At 40.9% G+C, this 25,258-nt stretch overlaps 1 protein-coding gene and 1 pseudogene across 1 annotated transcript in view; both read left to right on the plus strand.

Moving 5' to 3' along the window:
- Positions 1 to 15,973: 15,973 nt before the first annotated feature.
- On the plus strand, positions 15,974 to 18,570 carry LOC122684407 (annotated as a pseudogene).
- Positions 18,571 to 20,604: 2,034 nt separating this feature from the next.
- Positions 20,605 to 25,258, plus strand: part of ADGB (androglobin) — a 178,598-nt gene continuing 173,944 nt past the window's right edge. The window contains exon 1 of the mRNA XM_043888501.1: positions 20,605 to 20,771. Within this exon, the coding sequence (XP_043744436.1) occupies positions 20,698 to 20,771 (74 nt within the window). The 5' untranslated portion in view covers positions 20,605 to 20,697. The remainder of the gene's footprint in view (positions 20,772 to 25,258) is intronic.

Below are 25,258 nucleotides of genomic sequence, written 5' to 3' on the forward strand. Positions count from 1 at the left end.
GAACATGTTCAAACCTGAACTAATTTTCTCCCCAAACTTTCTGCTCTCAAAGTCTTTCTCACTTCAGTGGATGGAAGTTCCATTTTTTCAGTTGCTCAGGCTAAAATCCTCACTGTCATCCTTGATTCTTCCTTTATCTTACACTGGGTATCCAATCTATCGGCAAATCCTTTTAGCTGTTCTTTCAAATGCACCAAGGATCTGACTGGTTCTCACCCCCTACACTTTTGCCCTCGTGTAGCCAGCACTGCATTGGTCTGAATTACTGCAATAATGTTTTAACTAGTTTTCACTGGCTGCTGCCTCACTCATCCCTCAATACACACCCATGTGTATTTTCAATAAAGCACCCTGAAAGATCATTTTAAAACCTAAACGAGATCATGTCACTTCTCTGTCCCAATTCCTCTAATTGCTTCCATCTGACTCAGAATAGATGTCATGTTTCTGAGAGGGGCCAATAGGATCTGCAACTCAGCCAGATCTCTGAGTTCATCTTTTCTGCTTTTCTTCTTGTTCTGTTTGTTCTAGTCACAGTGGCAGAGAACACAACATATACCCTCCTGCCTCAGAAAAATGTTTGCTATTGACTTTGCCTAGAATACACATCCCCTTAGAGGTCTATGTGGCTTGATATCTTACTTTAGGTCTCTCCATAAATGTCATATTATCAGAATGGCCATTCCTGTGCCCTCCATATAATATAGCAACGTCCTCCTTAGTTCCCACATTTCCTGTTTCCTTTAACCTACTTCCTTTTTTCTGCTTAGCAGTTAGACCCACCTGAGATACTGGAACAACATAATATATTCTGTGTATTGTTTTTTGTCTGTCCTCTTCTAGAATGTAAGTTTATAAGGTCTATAAATTTGTTGCAATAAAACTAACTTACTTTAAGTTAGTTATTTTTAAATTGATGTGTGTTTTGAAGCTGTTTAAAAAACTTGTTAATGAATTTGAGGACTACCCTGGAAGTCCAGGGGTTAAGAATCTGTGCTTTGACTGCAGAGGATGTAGGTTCAATCCCTGGTTGGGGAACTAAGATCCCAAATGCCACATGATGGGGTCAAAAAATTGTTTTAAAAATTGTTTATCAAGCTGAGTTCAGTTCAACACTCAGTCATGTCCGACTCTTTGCGACCTCATGGACTGAAGCATGCCAGGCTTCCCTGTCCATTACCAACTCCTGGAGCTTGTTCAAACCCATGTCCACCAAGTCGGTGATACCATCCAATCATCTTATCCTCTCTCTTCCCCTTCTCCTGCTGCCTTCAATCTTTCCCAGCATCAGGGTCTTTTCTAAGGAGTCAGTTCTTCCTATCAGTTGGCCAAAGCATTGGAGTTTCAGCTTCAGCATCAGTCCTTCCAATGAACACCCAGGACTGATCTCCTTTAGGATGGACTGGTTGGATCTTCTTGAAGTCCAAGGGACTCCCAAGAGTCTTCTCTGACACCACAGTTCAAAAGCATCAATTCTTCCACGCTCAGCTTTCTTTATAGTCCAACTCTCACATCCATACATGACCACTGGAAAAACCATAGCCTTGACTAGGCGGACCTTTGTTGGCACAGTAATGTCTGGTTTTTAATATGCTGTTTAGGTTTGTCATAGCTTTTCTTCCAAGGAGCAATCGTTTTAATTTCATGGCTGCAGTCACCATCTGCAGTGAGTTCGGAGCCCAAAAAAGTAAAGTCTGACACTGTTTCCTTTGTTTCCCCATCGATTTTCCATGAAGTGATGTGACTGGATGCCTTGATTTTAGTTTTTTGAATGTTGAGTTTGTGTTTTTTTTTTTTGAATGTTGAGTTTTAAGCCAACTTTTTCATTCTCTTCTTTCACTTTCATTAAAAAGTTCTTTAGTTCTCTTTCTGCCATAAGGGTGGTGTCATCTGCATATTTGAGGTTATTGATATTTCTCCCAGCAATTTTGATTCCAGCTTGTGCTTCATCCAGTCTGGCATTTCACATGATGTACTCTGCATATAAGTTAATTAAGCAGGGTGACAATATACAGCCTTGACGTACTCCTTTCCCAATTTGGAACCAGTCTGTTGTTCCATGTCTAGTTCTAACTGTTGCTTCCTGACCTGCATATAGATGTCTCAGGAGTCAGGTCAGGTGGTCTGGTAGTCCCTTCTCTTTAAGAATTTTCTACAGTTTGTTGTGATCCATACAGTCAAAGGCTTTGGCATAGTCAATGAAACAGAAGTAGATGTTTTTCTGGAATCTTCTTGCTCTTTCTATGATCCAACAGATGTTGGCAATTTGATCTCTGGTTCCTCTGCCTTTTCTAAATCCAGCTTGAACGTGAAGCTGAGAATATACACAAATGCAAATAGTGTAAAATGCCCAATAACATATGCGTCATCCTCCAACTGAGCAACACACACTTGGAGTCTAGAAGGATGGCAAGGTTGGATGTCAATCTTTATTAGTTCTCATGGGAGAGGGAAAGGGTGGCAGAATCAGAGATGTTTTGTTTCTTTCCCATGTTTTTCCAGTGCACTAATCTCTTCTTGCTGCTTTAGTTCTACAAACCATAAAGTGTAGACCTTACACAACCTTCTTGTTGTTCAGCATTCTCCAGGGCCACACCATGTGCAAGACCTTCCCCACCGAAGAGCTCATTAATCCCAGAAGTGCCAGTGTCTATGGTAGGACTACAGAGGATCTGGAATTTCATCTAGTGCAGCCTGACAGTTTTCTACATGAGGAAACTGGAACTCAGGGAAGTGAAATAACTTATCCAAAACTACTCAGACATGGCCCCAGAGTCCAAGTCTCCAGTTTCCCATTCTTATTAATCTGGGGTCCTCTATCCATTGCATTCTCCAGACAAGAATACTGGAGTAGGTTGCCATTTCTTTCTCCAAGGGATCTTGCTGACCCAGGGACTGAAAACACATCTCATATCTCCTGCACTGGCAAGCGAGCTCTTCACCACTAGTGTTACCTGGGAAGCCCCTATTAATCTATACTGTAATGTATTTCATCAGCCTGTTACTCATGTTGATTAAATACAGGAAATTACCTGAAAGTTCAACAATTGAACAATGGTGACACATATTCATATGATACCTTACTACACAGCTTTAAAAATTATCATGTAGAAAGTCATTAAATGACATGGGAAGTATTGGCAGCATAGCTAAGTGGAACAAAACATCAAATAATATAGCCTCAATTATATAAAATAGTTGTGTAAATGACGAGAAGGCTCTACACATCAAAAAAAAAAAATCAGTGGTTACTTTTGGAAGATAGGATTAGAGACTTTTTAAACTTGTTTTTCCACTTTCATAATTCCAAAATAAATGCCTTTAAATAAAAATCCATTTTCAAGTTTTCCCTTGCATCACATATCCAGTGAACTTGAAGGTGTGCATTTTTAAACAATGAAATATATGTCTATGTGTTAACTTTTCTTGTATAAATAGCATGCATAAGATTATGTGATGTATAAATGTATGGGAAATTCAACAAACTTCATAGATGTATAGAATTACTAGCAGTTAAGTCAAAATAGAAAATGATTTCTAACTATCTGAAACAGGTATATAAGGTGAAGGTTTGGGGGGGAGAATAATATAGCTAGTTATAATCAGGAAGCCTTACTTTTTTCTGTTTAATTTTCATGTTTAAAGATTATACTTCCTTATTATGCAAAATTATTTTCTTACCCTCCAAAAAACTTTAAAAATTACTTGAAACCCTTATAAATCATCGTAGCATGAAATTCTGTTAGTCTCTTCTTTGCAACTATAGTTTTTGCCAAGTTATTTTAGAACTTTCATGTAGAAAAATAGTGAATCTTCATGGAATGATTATGCTTATTTTACTTTGTTTTTGTTTCTCGAAGCATATGCATCTCAATCAGTCTTCACAATAACCTCAATCAGTCTTCACAGTTTATAACCATTGCTTAGATGAGTAAAATGACTTCAGAGAGTCTAAATAACTTGCTTAGCATCATACTTCTAGGATGTCATGGAGCTAGGTTGAAATGCAAGTCTACATGTCCATAAACTCACATAATACTGTTTATACAGAATATTATATTTTATTTTTATTAAAGTATAGTTGATTTACAATATTACATTAGTTTCAGATGTACAGCATAGTGATTAACTATCCTTGAAGATTATACTCCATTATAAAGTATTGTAAGATAGTAGCTATAATCCTCTTGCTATACACAATATATACATACAATACAGCCTTGCTGCTTATCTATTTCACACATAGTATTTGTTAATCTCATACCCCTAATTTGTCCCTTCCCCATTCTCTCTTCTCCTTGGTAACAGCAAGCTTGTTTTCTATATCTGTGAGTCTGTTTCTGTTTTGCATATACATTCATTCATACTATTTTTTTAGATTTCACACATCAGTGATATCATGCAGTATTTGTTTCTCTGTCTGACTTATTTTACTTAGTATAAGTGAAATAAAGTCCATCCTCATTACTGCAAATGGCAAGATTTCTTTTTCTCAGGGCCGAGTGATAGTCCTTTGTGTGTATGTATGTGTCTATGTGCTGTGTTGTGTGTATATATATACATGCCACATCTTTTTAATCCAGTCATTAGAATATTTTACTATATGTTATATTTAATATTAATATTAGTAAATATTTATAGCAATATTTATATATGATAATATTTATAGTAAATATTAATATTTACTATATTACTGTGGTGGCATTTCTTCACACAAGTGAGAAAATGGAGATGTTTATCCTACTCTTTCACTCTTAGGCCCCTCAAAGCATCATCTCTCAGTATCCAGAACTTCTTACTGCAGTGTGTCGCCCGGGGCTGCTCCATGATCCAGGTCTCAATTGTCACTCCACCCCTATCACCAGCTACCTGTCCTTTGCCTGAGTCCACGTGGTCTTGACCTCAGCTAGATACGTGTTTCCAGAAGAACTTCCTAAGGACATCCTCTTGGATATCCTCACTCAGGGTTGCCTCCATGCTTGATTCACACCTTTTGTGTAGAATTCATTGCATTGTCTTATAAATATCATTCCAGTTTTTATTCACCCCACAAGATTATTAGTTTTTCAGGGGCAGGAACCAATTTTTCTTCATATATTTAGAAATTTGTTATTGTTATTAAGTCCCTAAGTTGTGTCTGACTCTTTGTGACCCCATGGACCATACCCCACCAGGCTTCTCTACCCATGGGATTTCCCAGGCAAGTATATTGGAGTGGGTTGCCATTACCCAATGCATAAAATGAAATGTCCAGGTAAGCTAAACCTCAAAATAAACACAATTAGTTTCAAGTCATTATTCAAATCATTGTTTCAGAGAATACATTACCAGCACCAAACAAAGTAGAATTCACAATATGATAATAAAAACACAACAAATAAAAAATATATCCCATTAGGAGGAAAAACAAAATTAGGTCAACTGGACTTGTCCTAGATATATATATGACATTCATATGACATAGATGCCAAATTTAATAATAAATTAAATAATAAATTAATAATAAATTAAACAATAACTTAAAACAGTTATTGTAACTATATGTAATAGTTTTAAGATGGCAAAAGCTATCCAGTTTCTTAGTCTTTCTAAGTAGTATTTCCCTGGACCTCCCATAGGCCTGAGACATATCTGTTGGTGCATTCTCTTCCACTATTATCCTCCCCTAGTTAATGCAAGTCGAAGTTGAGCGATTGCATTGCAGTCCCACATAGGAGCTGCCAGTGCTCCAGCCCTCACCAGTGATGGGCTCCACATTACCTGCTGCTCAGCCATGAAGTTCCATTTCAAGATCTTCCTTTGAACAGTGATTTTAATTAACTTTGTTATGGTATCCCTGGGTGTAGTTTTCTCCATGATTTTTTGGTTGGTTTGTTTGTTTGCAGTAGAGTTTATTGAGTTTCTGAGATTTACAGCTTTGACAAAATTTGGAAAAATTCTCATCATTATTTTCCCATCTAATGTTTTCTGGATCTTCTTCTCCCAACCCCCCACCCCTGCCCTCCTTGCTCATTTATTCAGGGACTCGAGTCTCATGTGGGGCTTCACAGGTTGCCCTGGTGGTAAAGAATCTGCCTGCCAATTCAGGATACATAAGAGATGCTGGTTTAACCCCGGGTCAGGAAGATCCCCTGGAGGAGGGCATGCCAACCCACTCCGGATTCGTGCCTGGAGAATCCCATGGACAGAGGAACCTGGAGGGCTAGACCACAGAGTTACAAAGTTGGACATGACTGAAGCAACTTAGCACACACACACATGTGCTAGCTGCATGTGTGTTAGCCTATGATCTATGTTCCACAGATCCCTGAGATTCTATTCTTTTTTTCCCTCTGTTTCATGTTGAACTGTTTCTGTTGCTGTGTCTTCAGATGAACTGATCTGTTCTGCAATCTCTAATCTGCCATTCATCCCAGTCAGTGGATTTTTTTCAACATAGACATCGAATGTGCAGTTTTAGGTGTTCTTAAGAAGAAATTAACATAGTTAATCTTTCTTTAGCTTCTTGAACATGTGGTACACTATGACGACAGCTATTTCAATGTCCTGTCTGCTAATTCTATCATCCATGTTTTATTCTGAGTCATTTTCAATTGGTTGATTTTTTTTTTCTCCTTTTAATGGGACATATTTTCCTGCTTCTTTTTTTATGCTCAGTAAATTTTATTGGATTCCAATCTTTTTGAATTTTACCTGTTGGGTCCTGGTTATTTTTGCACTCCTAAAATAGTCTTAAATTTGTTCAAGGAAGCTGTTAACCTCCTTGGAAATAGTTTGATCATTTCAGATCTTGCTTTTAAGTTTTATTAGGGGGGAACAGCGGGGAGTTTTGTTGAGGGTGAAATTTTCACCACTGTTGAGGGAACAAAACTCCATATTCCACCTCCAGTGAATTCTAAGGTCTTTGCAGTCATGCTGGTGGGAACAGGCCCCATGTGAGCTCAGGCTCCTTCTAAACCTTTCACAGGGTTCTTTGCATGCCTCGGGGCAGTTCCACCTGTGCTCCAGCTGATCAGACCGGCACTCTGACAGACACCGAGGACCCATTCCCAGGCTCTCCTCTCTGCCCTGCTCTCTCCTTGACAGACTCTCATCTAGAAGCTTTAGTCTGCTAGCGCGCCTGGATTCCAGCTCCATCTGCCCAAACCAGGGACACCATCGGGCTCTGCGTGGGCTCCTCACCCTGTGCCAGGCCCTCACAGTGAGCTGAGACAGTTATAAAGCCCGTCTTTTTGTTGTCTGTTTAACTGAAGTATAGTTGATTTACAATATTACATAAATTGTGTTGTTTAGTCGCTAAGTCATGTCTGACTCTTTTGCATCCCCTTAGATTGTAGCCTGCCAGGCTTCTGTCTATGGGATTTCCCGGGCAAGAATCCTAGAGTGGGTTGCTATTTCCTCCTCCAGGGGATGTTCCCAACCCAGGGATCGAACCTGAGTCTCCTGCATTGGCAGGCTGATTCTTTACTGCTGAGCCACCAGAGAAGTCCCATTATATAAATTACAGGTGTACAATATTGTGATTCACAATTTGTCAAGTTTATGCTATGTCTATAGCTATTATAAAATATTGACTATATTTTTCCTGTTGTGTATTATATCCATGTAGCTTACTTTATTCATAGTAGTTTGTACCTCTTAATCGTCTACCTCTATATTGACCTCCCATCCTCTCCCCCTGGTAACCACTAAATTTGTTCTCTATATCTAAATCTGTTTCTTTTTTGTTATATTCACTAGTTTGCTGTATTTTTTTAGATTTCATATATGAGTGATATCATAGAGCATCTGAGTTTTTCTGAATTATTTCATGTAGCATAATACCCTCCAAGTCCATTCATGTTGCTGCAAATGGCACATTTTCATCCCTTTTATGACTGAGCAGTATTCCAGCACGTGTGTGCAGATAGAGAGAGATACATAGATGACAGAAAGATAGATAGATGATAGATAAATATACACACACCACATTTTATCCATTCATCTGTTGATAGAGACTTAGGTCATTTCCATATCTTAGCAATTGTAAATAATACTGCTATTAACATTGGTGTGCATGCAACTCTTTGAATTAGTGGTCTTTTTTTTTTTTTTCAGATATATACCCAGGAGTGAAATTACTGGATCATATGGTAGTTCTATTTTAGTTTTTTGAGAAACCCCCATACTGTTTTCCTTAGCATCTGTTCCAATTTATATTTCCACCACCAGTGCAAGAGGGCTCCCTTTTTTCCAAATCCTTGCCAACATTTGTTATTTCTGTTCTTTTTCATTGAAGCCTTTCTGACAGGTATAAATGATATGGTGGTTTATATTTGGTTTCCCTGAAGAGCAATGCTGAGCACCTTTTCATGTGCCTATTGGCCATCTGCATGTCCTCTTTGGAAAAATGTTTATTCATTTTTAATTTGGTTGTTTGCTTTTTGATATTAAGTTGTATGAGCTGTTTATATATTTTAGATATTCATTCCTTACCAGTCATATCATAAGTATTTTATGCCATTGGGTAGGTTGTTCTTTTCATTTTGTTGATGCTTTCCTTTGCTGTGCAAAAGCTTCTAAGTTTAATTAGGTCCCGTTTGTTTATTTTTGCTTTTATTTCCTTTGTTTTTGAACAAAGATTAAAAAAATTATTGCTATGATTTATGTCAAAGACTGTTCTGCCTATGTTTTCCTCTAGGAATTTTATGGTTTCCAGGCTTATATGTAGGTCTTTATTCCATTTTGAGTTTTTTTTGTATATGTATTAGAGAACATCCTAATTTCATTATTTTAGTTGTAGCTGTCCAGTTGTCCCAGCATCACTTATTAAAGAGACTATCTTTTTCTCCATTGCATATTCTTGCCTCCTTTGTCCATAAAAGCATGGTTTATTTCTGAAAAGCTCACCTTTGTATGTTTTTCATCTCTGGGATCACTGATTCATTGCCCCAAAGTCAATGTCCTCATATATTTTATTCAGTATTGGCTGTTGCCTGTGAGAATGTAAATTCACTCCCTGTTCCTTCATCTTGTTTGGAAGCATAAGGCTTCCCATATCTCATTCTAGAGTCTGCTTCCTACAGTCATATCTGCTACTGACTGTTGTAGGCGAGTTCCCAGGAAACAGACCCACACTCTGAGACTTATGTGCATGATGTTTATTAGTAAGGGTTCTCAGAAGCCTGTCTCAGAGGGTAAGGCAAGAAGAATTGGGCAGCAGAGGTTGAACTGCAATGCTATTGTGAGAGACGTCTCTGCCAATAATGAGGGAGCTCTAAAGAGAAAAAGATCTGTCAGAGTTGTCCCATATATCCCGCTCCTTATACACACCACTGAGATGCAGGATGCTCTCAGGATGCCCTGAGTGAGGAGCTTTCTCTGGTTGGGGAGGAAATGTCTCAGTCCAGTCTGAGAACCACCACCTCCATAGGTGATTGCCGCCTCATATTAATGCAGGTCAGTTTGCATCCTAATGAATTCTTCTTTTTCACAGTCAGAAAAACTGTTGTTTCTTATTTAAACAACTTATTGAAATGAAAATTGTTTTTCAGCTAGTTTCAGGAAAATATCTTTCCTTATTATCCCACTTTTGTTAAGAATCTCTGTTCAGAATTTCCTTTGAAAGACAATCAAAACTATATGTTAAGGTTTGTCCTAAATAATGAGGCTTTCTCTGGAAGGGACAACTGGTTTCATATCTGCCAGTTCCGAGTCCTCCAGAACTAGTGGGCTTTAAAGAAACTGGATGTTAGGGTTCAAAACTGAATCTAAGTTGCAATTTATAGCAATTTTTTCAAGGGCATGTAGTACAGAATGTTCTGTACTTGTTCTGTTTAAAGCAGACAGTGTAACACCCACCTTGAGAGCTTACACAGGTAAAAAGTTTCAGTTAAATAAGATGAAGAAGCTCTAGAAATCTGCTATTCAACATGGGGCCTACAATTGCTGTTTAGTCCCTCAGTCATGTCTCACTCTTTCACAACCCCGTGGACTGTAGCCCACCAGGTTCCTCTGTCCATGGAATTCTCCAGGCAAGAATCCTGGAGTGGGTTGCCATTCCTTCTCCAGGGATCTTCCCGACCCAGGGGTTGAACCCCTGTCTAGTGCATTGTCAGGTGGATTCTTTACCACTAAGCCATTCAGTTCAGTTCAGTCGCTCAGTCGTGTCTAACTCTTTGCGACCCTATGGACTGCAGCACGCCAGGCTTCTCTGTCTATCACCAATTCCCAGAGCTTGCTCAAACTCATGTCCATCAAGTCAGTGATGCCATCCAACCATCTCATCCTCTGTCATCCCCTTCTCCTCCCACCTTCAATCTTTCCCAGCATCAGGATCTTTTCCAATGAGTCAGTTCTTCCCATCAGGTGGCCAAAGGATTGGAGTTTCAGCTTCAGCATCAGTTCTTCCAATGAATATTTAGGACTGATTTCCTTGAAGATTGACTGATCTCCTTGCAGTCCAAGGGACTCTCAAGAGTCTTCTCCAACACCACAGTTCAAAAGCATCAGTTCTTCAGCATTCAGCTTTCTTTATAGTCCAACTTGCACATCCATACATGACTACTGGAAAAATCATAGCTTTGACTAGACGGACCTTTGTTGACAAAATAATGTTTCTGCTTTTGAATATGCTGTCTAGATTGGTCATAGCTTTTCTTCCAAAGAGTAAACGTCTTTTAATTTCATGGCTGCAATCACCATCTGCAGTGATTTTGGAGCCCCCCAAAATAAAGTCTCTCGCTGTTTCCCCATCTATTTGCCATGAAGTCATGGGACTGAATGCCATGATATTAGTTTTTTGAATGTTGAGTTTAAGCCAACTTTTTCACTCTCCTCTTTCCTCAAGAGGCTCTTTAGTTCCTCTTCACTTTCTGCCAAAGGGTGGTGTCATCTGCATATCTGAGGTTATTGATGTTTCTCCTGGTAATCTTGATTCCAGCTTGTGCTTCATCCAGCCTGACATTTCTCATGATGTACTCTGCATATAAGTTAAATAAGCAGGGTGACAGTATACAGCCTTGACATACTCCTTTCCCAATATGGCACCAGTTTGTTGTTCCATATCTGCTTCTAACTGTTGCTTCTTGACCTGCATACAGATTTCTCAGGAGGCAGATAAACTGGTCTAATATTCTCATCTCTTTTAGAATTTTCCACAGTTTGTGGTGATCCACACAAAGGCTTTGGTGTAGTCAATAAAGCAGAAGAAGATGTTTTTCTTGGAGAAGGAAATGGCAACCCACTCCAGTATTCTTGCCTAGAGAATCCCATGGACAGAGAAGCCTGGTGGGCTGCCGTCTATGGGGTTGCACAGAGTCAGACACGACTGAAGGGACAGCAGCAGCAGCAGCAGATGTTTTTCTGGAACTCTCTTGCTTTTTTGATGATCCAACAGATGTTGGCAATTTGATCTCTGGTTCCTCTGCCTTTTCTAAAACCAGCTTGAACATCTGGAAGTTCATAGCTCACATACTGTTGAAGCCTGGCTTGGAGAATTTTGAGCATTACTTTGCTAGCGCGTGAGATGAGTGCAATTGTGCAGTAGTTTGAGCATTCTTTGGCATTGCCTTTCTTTGGGATTGGAATAAAAACGGACCTTTTCCAGTCCTGTGGCAGCTGCTGAGTTTTCCAAATTTGCTGGCATATTGAGTGCAGCACTTTCACAGCATCATCTTTTAGGACTTGAAATAGCTCATCTGGAATTCCATCACCTCCACTAGCTTTGTTTGTAGTGATGCTTCCTAAGGCCCACTTGACTTCACATTCCAGGATGTCTGGCTGTAGGTGAATGATCACACCACCGTGGTTATCTGGGTTGTGAAGATTTTTTTTGTATAGCTCTTCTATGTATTCTTGCCCCCTCTTCTTAATATTTTCTGCTCTTGTTAGGTCCATACCATTTCTATCCTTTATTGAGCCCATCTTTCATGCAAAGATGGGCTCAATAAAGCCTGACATCTCTAATTATCTTGAAGAGATCTCTAGTCTTTCCCATCCTATTGTTTTCCTCTATTTCTTTGCACTGATCACTGAGGAAAGATTTTTTATCTCTCCTTGCTCTTCTTTGGAACTCTGCATTCTAATGGGTATATCTTTTCTTTTCTACTTTGCCTTTAGCTTCTCTTCTTTTCTCAGCTATTTGTAAGGCCTCCTCAGACAATCTTTTTACATTTATTTTTCTTGGAAATGGTCTTGATCACTGCCTCCTGTACAATGTCAGGAACCCAGCAACACTATGTTATGCACCAAAAGAATTATTAGATACATAGATTTTGTATTGCTTGCTTACAACAATAAATGAAATGAAGTGAAATGAAATAAAACAAAAGCGTGCACTCTGAAACCAGACTGTTCACCTTTACATTCCAGCTCCACCCTCTGTGTGCTTTGGACTTGGGGCAAGGTGTTGAGCTTTCTAAAACTTGTGTTCCTTCTCTACAAAATGGGCTGATAGCAACACTTCATAGGGTTGCAACTACTGAGGGAGTCTGAAGCATAATAATGTGGTTATAAAAAGCGTGGATATGGCACCAGCTTGCTTGGGCCTGAATGCTCCCTGATACTTATTAATTTAATTTAACCTCTGCTTGTTTTCTTATTTACAAAAGAGAGGGTGTAATACTAGCACATCCCTAGGGTATTTACAGTAATTAAGTGGGTTTTATTATAGAACTACAGTTTTGTACAGTGCCAAACATATAGTCAGTGCTCAATAAATGTTAAGCTCTGATTATGGAGTGTTGCAGAGGTTTGCAGAGTTTGAAGTGAGTTTGGTTCACCAAATTCTAAGTATGCTTATAGTTTATAAATGAGAAGGGCCAGGGCCTAAGTAATGATAAAACTGAGGTGCAACATGATTGGATTTTTTTTTTAAATAAACAAATAAAGCTCTGTGGAAAATAAAGGAGAAGGATACTGATTTCTAAGGAAAAGAGATTACTGAAGGACACAACGTTGAAAGAGCAGTTAACCTGAGCCCCAAGCAGGACAGGTAGAATGTATGCTTCCTCATTGATTTGGCTAAAGGTGAGCAAGCTGATAACTGACCTAACTGCAAAGCGGTGGCCGACCAGCACCCTCTACGTCACGCCCCGTGGCCGTGGGACCAAGTGGGAAGCTGCCCAGAGCTACAGCTCTAAGAACCAGAAAAGCGGCCACTCTCCCCGCTCAGTTCCTGTCATCTGGGGCTCTCAGTGCCGGGTAGAGAAGTGGTTACTGAAACTCACTTCCCCATGCAGTCCAAAGAGGGACCCCCGCTTGGTCTGTTTCCGCGGGCAAGAGGAAGTGAGTATTTCTAACCACTTCCCTATGGAGCCAGGGTCACTATTGTCTGAAGTTGTAACTCTTTCTCAAAAAGTTAAATACAGACTGAAGAAAGGGTAGCTCTAATGCAATACAAGGCCTGTTTCTTGAAAGTTGTTAAAAAACAGCAGGAGAACTTGGAAAGCCCGAAGCTGAGCTGCAGGGCAGTCTGGATTTGCTGTTTTCGGGAGCCTCTCTGAAAGACCATAGCCTGTTGGTCAGAGGATTCCAGAGGCCAGCGACATGGAGGCAGGCCAGTCCTGCTCTGCCACTGGCCCTGTGTCAGAGGCAAAGTCCCTTTAGTTCTCTGCACTTCATTGTCCTTACCTGTGAAGTAAGGGAAGTGTTACCTGTCATGACTTGAGCGTTGATGATGGTCCAAGCACAACATTTCAGGGAAGTGTCACTCTTTCCTTTTCGCAAATGAAGAAAATGGGATTCAGGGAATTTAAATGACTTATCCAGGGCAAGTCAACTAATAAGAGTCAGTATTTAAATTCAGGTCTGTGTCCACTGTCTATACTCTAAGGTGCTAGCTCCCCTCCCTAAGCCTGGCAAGTCACAGGAACTCAATAAATCACAGGTATTAGTAACATTTCAAAATGACACTGACCATGATTACCATCTGCACATAAGAATATGGGTTTGCAAAAAAAAAAAAAAAGAATATGAGTTTGCAAAAAAGATATATGTAGGACTAATTGTTCTTTTTGCACTGGCACTTACAAACACCATCTTACGATTTATAGAGGAGCATATTTGCCTCTTAAAATCATGACCTGACCAGAGTTTGGCTTCAGAAAAAAAGAGAAATTCCTTTTTCGCATGCTGCGTACATAATATTATAAAAGAGAAAGAATGTTGGACAAAGAATTAAAGCACGACTTTATACTTTAAAAACAGATTTCTATTATCTCATTCCATCCTGATATCAACTCCTTTATTTTTATCCTAATTTAATAGATAGGAAAAGGCTTCCCTGGTGACTCAGATGATAAAGAGTGCCTGAAATGGGGGAGACCCAAGTTTGATCCCTGAGTTGGGAAGATCCCCTGGAGTAGGGAATGGCTACCTACTCCAGTATTCTTGCCTGGAGAATCCCATGGAGAGAGGAGCTTGGCAGACTACAGTCCATGGGGTGGCAAAGAGTCGGACAGGACTGAGTGACTAATCCACACACACACAAAAGATAAGAAAACAGTCTCTGGGTGGAGTAATGATATGTTTGGCTTAAACCAGGGCTCCTCCATTTATTTACTCTTGTTCAAATTCTGCTACCAAGAAGCCAAGCACCTTTTTGCAGGACATTTGCTCTTCTCTTGGTTTGGGGTTTTTCATCTGTAGAACATGTGTGGGCTGCAGATCATCTGATTTCCAACTGAAGGACAGACTCTTCTATAATGGCCTTGGCATCTTGCAGCAATTAACTATGGCTTCGGGGATGGCCCTTGCTCAAGAGGAAATTCGCCCATCCATGGGTTAGTTGCTTAAAACTGTGCTATTTTTACCCAATAGTCTTCGTATATGCTTATGGCTTTGCACAGATGACACTAATCAGATTTAGTATTAAAATACTATTTTCATGAAGCTTAATCCTTTACTTTCATTCAGGAGAGTTCTCTGGAAATCTCAGCCCTGTGATAAATGAGGCAGAGTGCTCAAGATGTCTTCATTCTCTTCACACATACAACTGTTCGTAGGGCATTTCTGCAGTCATAATATTAGCAGAGCTGATAGAAGTCATTTACCTTGCAGATAGAATATAAAGAGGTTGCTGTCTGATTGTCACTTATGTAAACCCCAATAAGACTAACACAGTCTGACAAAGCAAAAGTCACGCTGAATGAAGAAGTCTAGGCATTAATTCCTCAGAGCAGTTGAAAGATTTGCTTTTCAGGAACCTGCTTCTCTCCTGTAGAACTGGGCCAATGAACAGTTCCAACAACAGAGGGAATGTCTTTATTTAAAGGTGGGTAAGATGGCTCATCCCATGGACAAAGGAGCCTGGTAGGCTGCAGTCCATGGGGTTGTGAAGAGTCAGACATGACTGAGCGACTTCACTTTCACTTTTCACTTTTATGCATTGGAGAAGGAAATGGCAACCCACTCCAGTGTTCTTGCCTGGAGAATCCCAGGGATGGGGTCGCACAGAGTTGGACATGACTGAAGTGACTTAGCAGCAGCAGCAGCAAGATGGCTCAGACAGTAAAGAATCCTCCTGCAATGCGGGAGACCTGGGTTCAGTACATGGGTTGGGAAGATCCCCCAAGGAGGGCATGGCAACTCACTCCAGGATTCTTGCCTGGAGAATCCCCATGGACTGAGTAGCCTGGCAGGCTACAGTCCATGGGGTCTCAAAGAGTTGTACATGACTGAGCAACTAAACACACACACACACACAATTATCTCTAGGCTAATGGAAGAGGCTGTCTAATATGAGGGGCTCTAAACCTCAGGCCTGTGGATGGCTAAATCTCTCTAAACTGAGATTATATTAGGCCAGAGTAATATTTGGTTTTATTTTAATGCCCTTAAAAATGTTTCCAGTCTAAGCATTTCTCAGCTTCATTCATTCATGTTATCTGCCTGGTCTTTGAAGACACTTTGAAGCAGAAGCCCCTATTTTCTGTGCTTTCATTGTGTGCTAAGCATTTTAAATACATCTCATTTACCCCATAAGAGACTTGTGTTAGGTATTAGCATCTCGTGTTTACAGGTAAGTAAATCAGTGCCTGAAAATATGGTGGTGGTTTAGTCACTAAGTCGTGTCCAACTCTTGGACTCTTGCAACCCCATTGACTGTAGTCTCCCAGGCTCCTATTTCTATTGGATTCTCTAGGCCAGACTACTGGAGTGGGTTGCCATTTCCTCCTCCAGGGGATCTTCCTGACCCAGGGATCGAACCTAGGTCTCCTGCGTTGCAGGCAGATTCTTTATCAACTGAGCTATGAGGGAAACTCAGGTTAAGTACAAGTAAGTAAACTGGAGGCTTAAACGGAAGAACTTGCCCAAGGCAAGATAACTATAAATATCAACAGGACTGAATGACCACTAAGCCAGAGGATTAATTGGTCTTGGTTTACTTCAGTTTGGGTCTTCTCAAGTAAAGTGTCAAAGGTCACTCCATTCTATGACCTGGATTTATTCTTTCATGTGAACAACCCAGACCCCCAACTTATTTAATCACAGACATCATCATTATCAAACCTTAAGTGACCAAGATCATGATCTTGCCTCCCCTGCAGAGATCCCCCTGAACCCACTGTATTCATTACTGAAACCTTGATTGAGCCATTGACAAATTCACTGTGTCCATAATGTCTCCTTAATTATTAGTAGAGAAACTTGTACAAAGGAGAAAAGACCTGGGGGAAAAAAACTGGTTGGAGTCCTTGGCTAAGAGGAGACTCTGCCTTGGGCCTGCCAGTGTAATAAACTGCACTCCACTATCTGCATTGTCCTTCTGAGTGAGTTTGTTTCCCGGAACATGTGGCTAAAACATTTGGTGCATTGGCCAGGAAACTCACTTTAAGGAGACAAGTCCCATTTGGGACTACTCCGAGTCCTTGCAGCTTGAATCTTCTAGAGGGGAGAAGGCACCTTGCCCTTCTGGAAGGATTCTGCTTCTCAACACCTGGACCTTTCACGTTAGCAGTTAAAATTGCAGGTGTCACTCCCTGGATCCACCACATGAGGGTGAAGACAGCATACTACGCAGACCCAGAAAACGCTGAGTGGGCTGCCAGAGGGACCCCACTGACCCTTGAGAGACTAAGATCATCCATAAGAAGAAGAAGGAAAAGAAGATCCTGGACGAGCCCCTTCAGGATGAAGCCACATAATCAACTGCTGCTGCTTGGCCTCATCAACGTGATTTTGAATTTAACTTCCATTTCAACTCAGGACAATGTTTTCATCTCATGGGCACATCCCTACGTGGACTTCCACAACACCTCCAACTGCTGGGTATATGGGGCTATGCCTGTCTGTGGTGGATGGACTTCCTTGGCGGGTGTCACCGCTCCGCCAAGATTTTAAACCACTCTGCTCTTATCTGAGATGACAAAAACAGACTTCCTTTCTCTTGTCAGTCATAATCTCTCTCTGCTCTCCTGGTGTGAGCCAGACCTACAGTCAATAGACTCGGGTCATGGGGTTACATTTGATGCAAATACTAGTTTCATAGGAGTAACAGAAGCCTATACCTCATATTTAAAGAACAAAAAGGAAAAAGGCTCCCTGACCAGCAAGGGAGGACAGGCCTCTAGGTATGTTAAGTGATTCATCCCCAAGTCTGGGATGAATATTTCTGAAAGACCCCAGAAAAGGGTCAATTAATTACTCTGCTATATGCTGGGAACACAAAGAACAAAGGGTAGGGTTTGGTGACTATCCATTAGACCCAAAAGAACTAAAATATATGGGTACCTATTCCCTGAACAATGTAAATGAACATTCGAGGTCACATACCACCCCAACCAGTCCATCCATTGGCCAGGCTCTGATCGGAAATATAACCCTGGAATCTGCTGGATGGTGCCCAACAGAACCCAGTGGCTTTGTGGGCCTAACCTTTGGCCTTAGTTACCAATTGGCTGGGTAAGCCACTGCACACTGGGATTCGCTTTTGCTCATGGCAGCGTAAAGCCTAACCTACAACAAGGCCCAGTAAATCTACCTTATTTACATGCTAGGTGGACAAGGTCTGCATTTCAATGGTATGAGTATATTGCTGCCTTATTCATACCTTCTATAGGGACAACAGATATTATGATTAAAGTAGAAGCCTTGACTAATTTCACAAAACAGGCCCTCCTAGATAGTGCGAAAACCATCCAAGCCTTAAATGAAGAACAAATCCAAATGAGAGAAGAAGCGGTAATTCAAAATAGAATGCCTTGGGACATGCTCACAGCTGCTCAAGGAGGGACCTGTGCTATAATCAAGGTTGAATGTTGTATATATATTCCTGATTTATCTGGCAATGTATCAGCTGCCTTAGATGACATGAAAACCAGGTAAAAGCAATGTCAAATGAAAACATTCCTTTCTGGACTTCGGTCCTATCTTGGGTGAAGTGTGATTGGCAGAAAACTATATTTACCATTGTTACAGTTGCCTTGATAGTTCTGCTTTGTGGACCCTGCATTTTACAATGTATTATGAACTTTGTAACCCAAAGGTTGGTGTCGTTCTCTCAAATTGGCAGTTGGAGAGCCAGGGTGCAATATATCCCTATGAGTGACGCTCATACTATGAGTTAAGAGCATCAAGTGGGGGGAATGAAGGAGGAAACAGACAGAACAGGCTCCATCCTGAAAGCAGGACTCCATCTTGGGCCAGACTGTGGACTTTGAGCTATATGCCCAGTATCTATGGAAACAACATACCAATGGGAAAACCAGACCCCCCCCCCCCCCATGGAAGAGCCCCAGAGCCCACACTTAGACTCTCCATTGCCTAAAAGAATACCCTAATTATCTGTGTAACCAAATAGAATCATGCATTCTATTATGCTTATTAGGGTGTGACCACAGGCCTATTGATAATTGTCCACTGTTAACCACCTAGGCTTAAGGCATATGAATCACGGGTTAGCTTTGATTGTATCCTTCTTTTCCTTTGTCCAGACTAGTTTCAGAGAATTTGGGGAGGTGGGTTTGAGCACGTATGCTTAGGGTATATAAGGTTTTCACGAAAACTGTTCGGGGTCCTTGGCTAAGAGGAGACTCTACCTTGGGCCCGCCGGTGTACAAACTGCACCGCACTATCTGATTGTCCTTCTGAGTGAGTCTGTTTCCTGGAACGTGGGGTTACAACACTAGTATTGCAAGTCCCCGCTTTCTGAGACTAGATGACCTACGTGATCTAGACTTTGCAAGGGGAAAGCTGAGTTCCAGAGGCAAAAGGAGAAGGAGGTTATGTAAAATTATAGATTTTCTTCTTCAACACTACTAGGGAATTACAAATTAAAAACATGAGATGTCACACCACACCTATTAGGACTCCAGACCTCCAGATGTGGGGCAGTACCAACTGCTGGAGGGTGAGAAATGACAGGAAGCCCCCTCACTGCTGGTGGTGTACATGCACAACCACTTTGTAAGACAGCTGGGCAGTTTTTTCTACAGCTAAACTATGGGATCCAATAATCACGCTCTCGTTATTTAGTCAACTGCTTCAAAAATCTATTTCCAAATTCAAGCAAGGATACAATTATGCACAGCAGCAGTATTCATAGTAGCTGAAAACCTGAGCTAATCAGGATATCCTTCAATAGATGAATATACAAGCAAAGTGGGGTACATCTATGTTAAGGCAAGCAGAATATGCCACTCCAAAATATGACTCTCTGGCATAAAGATTGTTTCAGTCTAATGTTTTTTTTTTAAAAAGGAATCCTGGAAAGCTAAATAGTAACTGTCTTTTTGTGAAGGACATTTACAATAGAGAAATCTCCATATTTAAGGGCTGTCCCTTTTCCCACCAGAAATAAGCAGATGATTAAATCTCAAGTAACTCTTATCAACGGACAAGTCCTGACTTCAATCTGCAAACAACCATACCCTTCTTTACTGTGTTTTGCGTGATAGCCTGCCATAACTGACTTCCCTCTCCCCCCACCCCCAGGTCTTTTGTTTGTGTCTGAAGATGGCATTTAAGGTGATGGCTTTGGACATTTAAGGGAGTGACTCAGTTTCCTTGTTAACTTCCATATATACAGGAGGTATCCATGCTATTAAACTTCTGTTTTTCTCCTGGTTAAAAAAAAAAAGAAAAGACCTGGGGAAGGGATTTGCACAGTGTGTGCTAAGTCGCTTCAGTTGTGTCCCACTCTTGGGCACCCCATGGACTGTAGCCTACTAGGACCCTCTGTCCATGGGATTTCCCAGACAAGAATACTGGAGTGGGTTACTGTTTCCTCCTCCAGGGGATCTTCCCCACCCAGGGATGGAACCCTGGTCTCTTAAGTCTCCTGCATTGGCAGACTGGTTCTTTATCACTAGCGCCACCTGGAAGACTTTTATAGTATATGTCTTCAAATCCAAAAGAGTTGATCTAGGTATATGCTTCCGAAGAGCAAAGCCTGGCAGAGTCAACCTGATAGAAAAACTCCAGTTTATCAGAACCGATTAATCCTATGGTCAAATCCACGCCCGGGCCGGCTTCCTCCGACACCCAACCCCTAGATTTCCACTCCGCTGGGGAGACCTGAGCTCTTAGGCGCTCGCAGTCCCTCTGCAACCTTAGAGCTGCCTTTGCTAGGGCCGCCCCAGCTAAAACCTGACCAGCACCAGCACCGCGGCTGCAGGACGCGCACTGGCCGTCTCCTAGCAACGGCAGACGCGCAGCCAGGGCGGCAGAGGCGGCTCAGAGCTCAGAGCTCAGCTCCTGCCTGGGGCTACCTCTGCCATGACCACCAAACAAGCCAGGAAGAAAGAGGTGCATCGTATCAACTCCGCGCACGGATCGGATAAATCTAAAGAGTAAGGGACGTCTGTCTGCCCATCCCACCGCGGGCTTGATCCTTTGTCCTTTCCCCTTGTCCCGACTCTGACCCTGCTTCCCTATAGCAAACCCTGCCAAGGCAGGGGTTTAGATGGCCTCCCCCAGCTTCTTTACCGTCTGTAAGAGCCCGGACCTGGGAGACTCTTGCCCTCATTCTTCGTCTATGCCTGCCCGGATCCACTTCCTCCCAGCGCCCCTGGTTTCCCTGTTTCAGCTGCTTGGCGGGGTGGTTGCACTTCTGGCTCCAGTCCACCGAACCTCCCACCCTTTCCTGCCGCTCCTCTCCTTCAGGGTCCACCCAGGCACTTGGAAGGGCTGCGGCTTCCTTACCAGAGAGGCGAGGCTCGAGGTTAGGACCACATCTGCATGGGCCCAGGCTAAGCAGACAGAGGGACCTTTCACCTCGCTGGTGAATCCTTAGTTTGTATTTGCCCCATCCAACAGCTGAAGAGCTTTAGTCAGATTCTATCAGACCTGAAATGGTTTTTAAAAGTTAAAACTATATAGATATGTAATTCATGTTACTAACATTTTCTCTGATAAAGTATACAGACTCTAGTTCATGGAATCTAAACGATGCCTCTCTAATCTGGGGTGGTTTTTACTGTGTATATAACCTCCTTATTTTGTTTTTCCTCTGTCTTGTCTCCTCCACCACCACCGTCACGGAATACCTAGCTATTAATAGCATAGGTTTGGGGCTATTATTTGAACTTACAAAATTTATAAGAGAGCACCAGCTGCTAAACCTACTTCAGGGGGATCATTCATGTTTCTTCCACTGTGCCTGTGAGGGGTGGACTGCAGATTATTTTTACTTGAACTCTTAGATGTTGGATGCCTAGTTCTTCATCTCGCAGAGGAATGGCAACCCACTCCAGTATTCTTGCCTGGAGAATCCCATGGACAGAGGAGCCTGGTGGGCTGCTGTCCATGGGGTCACACAGAGTTGGACACGACTGAAGCGACTTAGCTTGCATGCATGCATTGGAGAAGGAAATGGCAGCCCACTCCAGTGTTCTTGCCTGGAGAATCCCTTGGACAGAGGAGCCTGGTGAGCTGCCATCTGTGGGATCGCACAGAGTTGGACACGACTGAAGCGACTTTGCAGCAGCAGCAGTTCTTCATCTCTGTCTTCACCTGAAGAATCCCGTGTTGAACTTCTGTTCACTGATGCCTTCTGTTTAAACTTTTTCTCTCCCTGAACTCCTCTCCTACATTCATTCTCATGTCTGAGATTCTCTGGTTCCTAGTTCTGTTCTCTCTCATAAGCAGGCTTCCAGCTTCCTGGCAAATAATCCATTCATTTTATTAGTAACTTAAATTTCAGTTATTATTTTACATACATAAGTCATTTTTAACAGAATTGCTCTCGTGATACATACCAGTGTAGGACAGTCCTACACTGTTATATAAAGAATCAGGGTCTTTCCCCTTTCCCCCTGTTCATTTCTGACTTTACTTCCCCCTTGTTCACATACTATGCTTTTCACATCCTGGAATACCTACCTTTGCTCTAACTATTTCCTCTGCTAGAAAGACATTTCCATATGGTTTTCTCCATCATGTCTTTTAGATATCTAGCTCAATGCCATTTGTTCATGTTAGCTTCTTTGGCCATCTGGTTTAAGGTTGCAATCCCCACTTTTCTGACAAAACCAAGAACTCCCTACTTTTCCTTTGCACTTTATTTTGTCATTAATTGTTTTTCTCATTAGCATGCTATATATTTTGCTTTAAAATTATGGTTATCCATATGTCATCCTAATAAAAATAGGAGTTCCCTGAAGGCAATAATTTTTATTCTGTTTTGTACATTATTGAATCCTAAGTACCTAGAGTGATGTTTGGGTCATATATAGTAGGCACTCAAAGATATTTATTTAATGAATGAGTGAATGACAGTGATTAAATAAGAAACAATAACAGGATTGCAAAAGAGTTTTTGAATACACCAAAAAAAGAAAGCAAACTTAGTGATGATTATAATTAATGCACATTAAAAGCTCACAGCTCTTAAGGAGCTTTGGTTTTAGACAGTTTATATGCTGAAAGAGATGAGATTGTTAACTCTCATTTAAAAAAAAAAAAAACTGTTCAAACCAGATACCATAAAACACAGTACCTGGCCTGGTTTTGTGGTGATTCTATCACATGATAGAGATAAGATCCCTGCAGATAAGCTGTTAACTCTTTCCTTACTGGGGAATCCCATTTCTTTTTGAGATGATGCTTATTTTTTCCTGAAAATATCTGAATTGAATTACAGCAATAAAAGTACATAAATATATATATATATATATATATATATATATATAGTTATGAAAATAAAAGTAAGGACAAATAGTTATACCATATCTAGGCTTTTCTAGAAACTAGCTATCATGTATTAAACATTAAATCATTAGATTTTGCTATAACATTATATAATAGGATGTGAAAGTGAAGTTGCTCAGTTGTGTCCAACTCTTTGCGACCCCGTGGACTGTAGCCCACCAGGATCCTCCGTCCATGGGATTCTCCAGACAAGAATACTGGATGTGAAGTCCATTGTCAATCACGTTTATCCTCTAAGTTTACTGGAGAACTAATGATAGACATCAGGACAATTCATAGATTTAGGTGTCACCTAGCATGGGCTTTCCTGGTGGCTCCGTTGGTAAAGAATCTGCCTGCAATGCTAGAGACCTGGATTTGATACCTGGGTTGTAAAGATCTCTGGAAGAGGCAACACACTCCAGTATTCTTGCTTGGGGAATCCCCACGGACAGAGGACCCTGGCGGGCTGTAGTCCGTGGGGTCACAAAGAGTCAGACACAACCAAACGACTAAGCACACAGTAGTGTGGAGCCCAGGGATCAAAGTCTAGCAAGGCTCCAATGTAATTGTCATTTGAAATATACTGGTGAGAGTATAAGTTTTTATATGCTATTATTTCACCACACCTTATGGTTATACATCCAATAAATGCAACTAACTCTGACATGGTCCCGAGTACAGAAGTGAGAGATATATTCAGAGCTTTGAAAATGGCAGTCCCATTAAACCTTATCATTCTACAGCTGCCATCTGTAACAAATTTCTTGTATTCTCTAAACTTATGTGTCAAACTGGGGACAGGACCATGTCTGGCTTTTGCCTAGCTGAGTGGCTAGCACGTAATAACCATTTGCCATTTGTTTATTAAATGAGTTCATAGTTTAGTTACCTAGCTTGGTTTCATTCCTTCTAAATTTGATGGAACCCCAATTCTCCCTCCCTTTCTGATCTAGTCCACTGGTTGGCAAAATCTGATCTGGTTGGCAAAATTCAAAAATTGAAATGTTTCAACTGAAAAAGCAGAACACTGTATGTCCAGTTGTCACCAAATTCATAAATAAATATGACTTTGAATCGCCAAGAATAAGTATGCCAGGTAACTAAGCTGTCAGTTTTTACATTAGATTAATTTATTTCTGTTTTATGTATTCCCCATTTCTTTGTATCAGCAAGAATAAAATCTCTGATATAGGGCTCACCTTTGGACCATTTTTTTGACATTGGACATGTCATTTTTCTCTTCCAGTATTCAAGTTTTTCTCCTTTACATGAAGGGTCATCTACTTGAAATTCTCCCATTTCAACATTCCCTGTCTTCCTGCTTTTTTTTTCTTCTCTAACTCCAAACTTCCATGATTCTTTCAGATTTTTAAAAACTCTGTGTGCTTGTGTGATAAGTTACTTCAGTCATATCCAGCTCTTTGAGACTGCATGAACTGTAGCCCACCATGCTCCTCTCTCCATGGGATTTCTCAGACAAGAATACTGGAGTGGTTTCCATGTCTTTCATTATTAGTACCTAATAACAATTTGAAATTACAAACCAACTTAAATTAATCAATTTGAAAACTAGTGATGTGCTAAGTCACTACAGTTGTGTCTGACTCTTTGGGACCCTATGGACAGTAGTCTTCCAGGTTCCTCTGTCCATGGGATTTTACAGCAAAACTACTGGAGTAGGTTGCCATTTCCACCTCCAGGGTATCTTCTTGACCAGGGAATCAAATCAGCATCTTTTATGTATCCTGCATTGGCAGGGGGATTCTTTACTAATAGAACCACCTGGGAAGCTTAGTATGAAAACTAGTATGCCCTGCAAAGTTACTTTCATTGCTTAGATGTCACTGGAAGAATTTGTAGTGACAGAAGCCAAACATTTGATCTTCTTAGAAGTACTGAATATAAGTCTGGGTGTAGATGACAGACAACTGAAAAAAAGAAAAAGCCATGCAATTCAAGTATTAAAAGTTATAAGTGTTAATGCTTACACTTGAAATGCTAATATATTTAGAACTTTAATAAGAAGCTTGCAATAGGGATACAATTTGGTGCCTATACTTCCATAATTTTGTTCCACTTCCACTAGAACACCAAAACGAAGATCAAACAAACAAAACTTGTTGAACTAACAAGAATTATGCAACCT

The sequence above is a fragment of the Cervus elaphus genome, chromosome 26, assembly GCF_910594005.1.
Source record: "Cervus elaphus chromosome 26, mCerEla1.1, whole genome shotgun sequence".
NCBI classification, from domain to species: domain Eukaryota; kingdom Metazoa; phylum Chordata; class Mammalia; order Artiodactyla; family Cervidae; genus Cervus; species Cervus elaphus.